General features: G+C 30.6%; 1 protein-coding gene across 1 annotated transcript; it reads left to right on the forward strand.

Annotated features, from left to right (window-relative positions):
• The first annotated feature begins 1,487 nt into the window (after positions 1-1,487).
• On the forward strand, positions 1,488-4,286 carry LOC148578384 (uncharacterized). Its single transcript, XM_088503032.1, has 3 exons — positions 1,488-1,508; positions 3,796-3,903; positions 3,978-4,286. The coding sequence occupies exons 1-3, from the start codon at positions 1,488-1,490 to the stop codon at positions 4,284-4,286; spliced, it is 438 nt and encodes a 145-aa protein (XP_088359158.1).
• The last annotated feature ends 3,613 nt before the right edge of the window (positions 4,287-7,899 follow it).

Here is a 7,899-nt window from a genome sequence, read left to right on the forward strand (position 1 = left end):
CTCTTGTTTGTTACCTTAATGATTAAAAAATTAATAACTTAAAAACAATTAAAGATAACAAACTAAGAAAAATTATGTTGAATAAATTGTTTGATATTTGAAAAGTTGAGCAGGATTGAGAGATATTTGATTTGGATGGAACCCTTAAAGCATGGAGAAATATGAATTTTAGGGGAGGTTTTGAAAAATAAGAATGATGAGAATTGTTGTTGCAAATTTGAATTTTATAAGATTTTAATTTGATTAATTCTAAGTAAAGAATTATGTTTTTGAAAGTTTTAGTGAAATTTAATGGATGCAAATTTGACTTTAATTCGTATGTTCTTTGCAGACATGATGACAGGCAGAAGTGTTACGAATCGGCCTCGTGGTCATGGTAGAGGGAGGGTGTCTACTGGTACCCCTAGAACTTCTCGGCCATTGCCCTATACTTCGACTATCCCTGGGACGTCACAGACAATGGGTGCACAGGATCAGACATTCATCATGGTCCCTAACTCCAACTACGTGTTTCCTTTTGTTATGCCACTCTCGCAACCAGGAAGTCGTCCGGCTGCTTCACCAGAGTGGACTCCTCCACCACCTCCGCCCCGCTAAGCAGTCCACTATTTCAATGATGACGATGCCTCCAGCGACAGACACTGTGGTTCCGGAATTCTTTCACGAATCCCAGCCAGATGGTCCTCCACCAGCTCCTATCGTACGGATGATGATTTAGCCTAATAGTTTGACACAGTGAGTACTATTTTAAGTCTTTTATAGCATATTATTTTAGTTATACTCAATTTTCTAGTTTTAGTGGATTTAAGTTGTTAAGATAGGTTAGATTTAGGTTGTTAAGATATTTAGTTTTATATGCATACTACTTGATTGTTGATGGATGTTGCTGCTTAAGTCATATAATTTCATATTGATTTGATTGTGAATTGTTTAGAGTTTTGTTGACGGATAGAGTTTGTGGCGCATTCTATTTATAGATAAAATTCTATTTATTGATAGGTTTGCAACAAATAACAATGCATATATTCAGGAGTGTACTAATATCATCAAGCTGATATATGACCATCCGTGGCCGAGTTACACGAAGATCCCTGTAAAGACTAGAGAGCGATGGTTCCAGAAGTGAATGGTAAAAGCTCTACATATTCAAACCTTACTTAGTTTTTATCTTATATTTTGTTTAATTATGTATTTAATTTCGATTAACTAGTGCTAAATGTTCTTTGTGCAGGAGAAATTTATATGGGACAAAACACATGCATGACCAGGAAGATCTTCGCCCATCGGATGGTTAGGCGACTGTAGCAGATGATGGATGAAGTACGTGAGCGGCGTGACCACTTCACTATTTGGCTCTGTCCGGACCTTAAGAACGCACTGTACGTCCATTGAAAGACTGACGAGGGGTTCAAGTGTTGTCTCTCGTGAACAGAGCTAACAGAGCATCGACCACGCCGTCAAAGTATACTAGTGGGTCAGCAACTTTTATGAAGACAAAGGCCAGGTTGGTATGTAACTTGTTTCAATTTGTTATTAAGTTTGTTTTGTTTTTGAAATATAATGTTATTATAACTTGATTTAACATGTTTCTGTAACACCCTAATACTTTTAAACTGAGTTAAGCTTTATTTGGATTATATTTAGTAGCTGATATTCAAAACCTTGCAAAATTTTTCTTTTAAAACAAATGTGAAATATTTATATAAAATAATTTATAGATAAAAATGTTGAATAATTAGTTTTTATTAGAATAGTTACTAGTTGAAAAATATAAGTGGATTTGAAAATACTAACATGAAAAAAAAAACGGTGTGCTAAACTATGAAGGCACAACAATGACAAGCTTTACTCATACCAAATAAAAAAAGAAACATAATAGTTACAATTGCAATCAGTCAATAAAGATAAAACAAGACACATAGGAAATCCTAATTCTTTTAATTTGTTTAACTATGGCTAAAACAATCGCATATTCTTCCTTCTTAAGGTAAACGTTTAATGTTTTGTATCTACGTCCTCGATAGCTTGCTCCCACTAGTGCACCTATCTTTTCACCTCAACTGTATTGCTTCGTACTGCATCGTTCCTGAAGATGGTACGGAGAGAGGGGTGAGAAATAAAAGTTTCTCAGTAGTTTATCTATATGGTGTCATCGTATCCATCCCCAGCCACTCCGAGTTTTAAAATAAAAACAGTGATGATGCAATGTTGTTCAATTATTATTTTTAAAAGTCTTGATTAGTCGGAGTGGTGTGACTTTTAGATGCTTCTCATTTACTTATGTTATGACATGTGTAATGCATACAAAATGCCTATAACATTAAAACATATAAAGGTAAACTCATAAACCTTGGTATGATGTTCTCATAGGCCATAAAGCAAGACAAAATAAATAATAAATAAGAGAAGAATAGTAATATTACCACAGATAAGTCAAACATAATAGATGTGAATAAAATAAAGATCTTAAACAATATCATACATCATACAAAAAGGAACTTTGGATAAAAGAATGATCTTTGAATGCAATAATAAACATAATCATAAATAAAAAAAGATAAAAGAAGAACAATCATGATCACTCTTTTCATTGCACTTTTCATTATTTTTTCTCGTAGCTTTTATGGAAGGTATTGAGCTCAAACCGGTATAAAAGGTGGGAGTCCCCTTCCCTTACCGAAGGTTCTTATACCAAACGTTTTGGCGATCACCTTCCCTTACCCAAGGATCATCTCGATCGATCACCTTCCCTTACCGAAGGATCATATCGATATTTTGTCTTTGGGGGTCACCTTCCCTTACCGAAGGATCATTCCCTCAGTTCAATTTACAATCAAGGTTATTTAGACATACACAAGAAAAGAGTTATATCAACAAATATATCTTATTATATAAAATTGATGGGAGTCTCCTTCCCTTACCGAAGGTTCCCAAAAGTTTGTCGATCACCTTCCCTTACCGAAGGATCATTCCCTCAGTTCTTTATGCACATAAGATTTTTATTATAATTCATAATGCGTATGAAGAGAAGAGACATTATATCATGACATGTAATGCTAACATCTATAAATGACATAAAAATTAGCATAAAACCCCTACCTCGAGTGAAGTTCCGCTAGGTATTCCGATGCAAATAGATGCAGTTTGTTAGAGAAGAGAGACTTGTTTCATGGCTATACTTTGTGTATACTAGAATGTTTTGTATAGAAAAAGGGAATAGAATGAGAAAGGAAGGATCAAATAGCTCTCAGGTATGTGCAGATTATGTTAGGAGGCATTTAGGTGAAATCTTCAATCTGGATTGTCACTTTGTGATCCCTATAACGTTTTCTAAGTTTTGAATTTGGAATTAGCTATTAGATACAAATTTATAGATAATTGAATTAGTTTTAAAACGAATCTTAAACGAAGTCAATAGGATAACCACAGCTTGAGATATTCCTAAAATACTGTTAGTATATCAGGCTGGCTGATAAGAGCGCGATTTTCTACTCTAAACTTGTAACCGATTTATCTACCTAATTTAATTTGAATTTGATTTTATACTGAACTAAAGGAATAGAGCTAGTATTCTTATCTTTTCATATAACAAAATATTATTCAAATCTAATAAATGTAGAATTAGTTATGACTATGTTTTAAAAGGTTGTTTACTGTCGGTTAGAGATTTACTACCACTAGTGCTTTCATATGTTTAAATTTTAAATTCAAATCTTAAATCATTTTAATTAATTAATTAGTTAAAAAAATGACTTGATTCAAAAAGTTGGGATGTTACAGTTTCAACCTGCGTAGTCTAAGTCGTTGAGTTGTGATGCGGTGATGGGGAAGACCTTCAAGTATACCCACACCTTGAAGGAGAACAAGGAGAGATTTGCTGATCAGCGGGCTACGAATCATTATGTGAGTAAACATCATAGGGTATAAAGTTTAATTTTCAATTAACTTCAATCTTAATCATAACATGTGTTACTTAGGAGTCCTATACGCAGAGACTGGCAGAGGCTGCAACCCAACAATCTCAGCAGACTGGAGACGATGGCGACAACTCCGCTGCAGCTGAAGTCGATCCAAACACGGTTTGGTGCAAGACTGCGTCTGAGCCATATAAGAACTGCGTTCATGGGTTGGGATCGTTCTTTGCCGACAACCTCCGCACCTCCACAATGAGACATTCATTCGTATCTACCACCAGCCGACCCGTTGATCCCGAAGACGGCAACAATTTGAGAGAACAGGTGCTGGAGTTCACCCGGAGCCTTCACCAACAGGCTCAACAATTGTAGCAGTTTGAGGAGAAGTATCAAGAGATCCTCATACACGTCTCAAACACAGATTCCCTGTAGCTGTAGTGGAGGCGGAAGCTAGAGCAACTTCAGCGGATGGAGCAATAGATGACAGTGTACTAAGATCAGATGCGGGCTGGTGGCAGCGGCGCTGTTACAAGGGTACCGACATTATCGCATAGTCCACCGCCTCAACAGGACCAGGGGATGATGATGACGACGACGATTATCAGGGTCTTTAGTTATTAGAGTTTTGTTGTAGACTGTTTCATTGTATATTTTACTTTTTTATTGTTAATTTTTTTGTACACTTGATATTTAATTTATCATATTTAGTTTCTATTATTTAGAATTTGACTACTACTTGCGCAAAAAAATAAATTTAAATAAAAAAAGAATTTAACCACCTATTGTGTAAAAAAATAAATAAATATTGAATTTACCGAGAGCAGTATCCAACGGTAATTAGGCGGAAAAAAAAAATGGAGCGCTAAAATTACCGACAAAATTTTTTCGACGGTAATTGCCGGCAGATTAAATAAATAATTTGTCATAGAATTCGACGGTACTTGCTGGTGGATTAAAAATTCCGACGATAATTTATTACCAGCGAGGGTTATACCGTCGAATTAATTCTGACGGAAAATTTGACAATAAATATATTACTGGCGAATAATTTTTGTTATTCTATCAGTAAATCCGATAATACCCAATATTTTTTTTTATGTATATAAATATATGTAGTGTTTAATTTATTTTTAATATATATTTTATATTTCGATGTATATTTAATATGAATAACTTATTTAATTATTGAGTTTTTATATATACGTAATATGGTTAATAATTTAAAGATTTGGCCACTTTAAGACGTGTTTGACGATATTTTATGAAACTAGAATTATCGATAGTAATTTTTGAAGTGAAGTTTGAAATAGTCTAATTGTCAATATAATGTTAGGTTATTTAATTAATAGGTTGTGGAGTAATATTTTATATATTATTCATTTAATTTGAAGTAAAAGAATCAGAATTTAATTCATCATATATATTTTATTTTCTCTTTTGAAAATGATACAATATACAAAAACGTAGAGCAACTATGCAAAAAACAGATGAATAAAAAATAATTAACCTTAAATCTCATCCAAAATATTGGATTAATAACATTTTACTATTTAAGCCTTAAACTTTTAGTTTGGTTTATTTTCAAATAATACACGGCTTTTAAATAGACTGAAATTATTATATCAATCTGTTTATAAGTCCAGTACAAATATCAACTCTGTAATGACTGGTTCTCAAGTTAGGTGAAGTCTACCGTGTACATGGAGGTTTGACTTCCACACCTGTAGATTCGAGTTGGATGATAAAGAAATGGACAAGTGTTGTAAGAGGGGACAAATTTTGCACTTGTTGCATAGTTGGTTTAGGGAGCTTTTCTGTTGTGCATGTGACGAAGGAAATGCTTGAATGAGTAATTATTCATATGAATAAATTATTAAAATAATATTAAAAAATTCGCATAGTTAATAAAACAAATTTTAAAAGATATTAATAATGAATAAATCCTAAAAAATTTAAAAATATCATAAAAAGAATTAAATATTAAATATATGTTCTAAAAAATAATTTTAGAAGTTAAATTTTAATTTGATGCAAATTTTTGTAATTAATGTTAAAATTTTTTTTTCATCTTTAAAATTTAATAATTTTTAGTCAAATAAATTTTTTTATTTTTTATTGTAAATGACCACATTTTTTTAAAAAATAAAAAAAATCTAGAGATCAAATTTTGTTCTGAATCTTTTTTATTTATTTTTTAAATATTTATTTAAATATTATTACAAAAATTTAAATTTAATAAATAAATTATTTGTTAAATATAAAATTTTTTTATTACTTACAAAAAATATAATATTTCTAACTTTTTTATCGTATTTTTAAATTAAATCAGCAATTGAATCTTTCACGTATCGAATTAATAATTAACCCAATTCATATTATTACTAATTAAGTTGAGATGATTATGGTCTTCAGTATAAGTTGGGTTTTTTTTTGTGTTATTGTGTAAAAAATAACCTATTCTTGGCTCAGTCCTAATTAGTATATTCTTTTATTCATTTTGATTAAAAATCTTACTATTAGCTGAACAAAAAATCAAAACACATATGTAATGAGTTAAATTTATTTTTTATTTACAAAAAGTAGTTATGCTATATTGATATGGCGCATTTTGTGTTGTTTAAAAATTAAACAATGATTTTTTTCCAAAAAAAAAAATTAAACAATTTTAATAATATGACTGAATTTTTAAAGAGAATTTTGTTGGTAAAGAGCAAAATTGGGTGAACACTGAAAAATTTTATTAAATTTATAAGAACATATCTACTACACACAATAAAATTTTATTAGTGGTCTTTTTTTGAACATTGTAGACGCGGATGCAATTTTTATATTACTATGAAAGAGGTATAATAGATTCTGTATTGCATGTAAACTTTTATAGAGTGAAGCGGTTTACGTTGGAACGCGTGATGAGGAGAAACCTTTACATCTTATAGTAGTTTTTGAATGAACTCCACAATAAAAAAATCGCAACATCCTTATAGTGATTTCTTCACAAATTGCACATTGAAGAAACTGCAGTACCCTTATAGCGATTTATATGTACCTATAAATCTGTTGGATCCAGTAACAAATTTTTTATTTTAAATGAAACCAAAAGTTTTAGAGAAAGAAATTGTTTGTTTAGAGAGAGAGAGAGAGAGTTGTGGATTGAGAGAAAGAGGAAAAGGCTTGGAGAGTATTTGGCCACTTGAAATTCTTAAGGCGCGGGTCCATGGCAGACGAAGACAACTTGTACTTACTCAACGGCGTTGCTCACGTTGTTGGTGGCATCAATGAAGAGGTAAGTTTGATTTCTTTTAGTTATTTAATTTTATAACATAATATGTAGTATTTAAGGTGCAGGAATAAGAATACAAAATTTAAGATTTGTAGCTTAGTATTTAAAATTTAAGATTTAAAATTTAAAATTAAAGATATAGTGTTTAAGATTTATTTTAAATGTAGAATGTTTGTGCTTCAATAATTGAAATTTAGGATTCAATTTTTAAATATAATATTTAAGGTTTGTAGGTTTAATTTTTAAATATAATATTTGAGGTAAGATTTCAAATTTAAAATTTTAAAATTAGAAGTTTTGGGTTTAGTATTTGAAATTTAAGACTTCAATTTTAGAAATAGAATTTAAAGTTCGTAGTTTATTATTTGAAATTAAGATTTAAGTCTTAAACCTTTAGTTTTAAACTTTAAATTTTCAAATGTAGGACTTATAAATTTAAAAGTTGGAGTTTTTTATTTGTTTTAAAGTACATTTAGATTTGTTTCAAAATTTTATGTAAACGTTCATGCGTATTATTTTTCTATTATAATAAAATTAGCTTGAAAAATAATGTTAAGAGAATTATATCTAAAATTTTAATTAAGATTGGATAGATAAGACACTCGTAGTTTTTGTATCGGATTATAAATTATAGTTTAGATTTGTAAATATTAGAATTTAATTTGGGTGTGGTTATTTTTCTCACATCATGCAGTCAAGTAGGTA

Source organism: Arachis ipaensis, chromosome B1 (genome assembly GCF_059453495.1).
Source record: "Arachis ipaensis isolate K30076 ecotype BB chromosome B1, ASM5945349v1, whole genome shotgun sequence".
In the NCBI taxonomy this organism is placed as follows: Eukaryota; Viridiplantae; Streptophyta; class Magnoliopsida; order Fabales; family Fabaceae; genus Arachis; species Arachis ipaensis.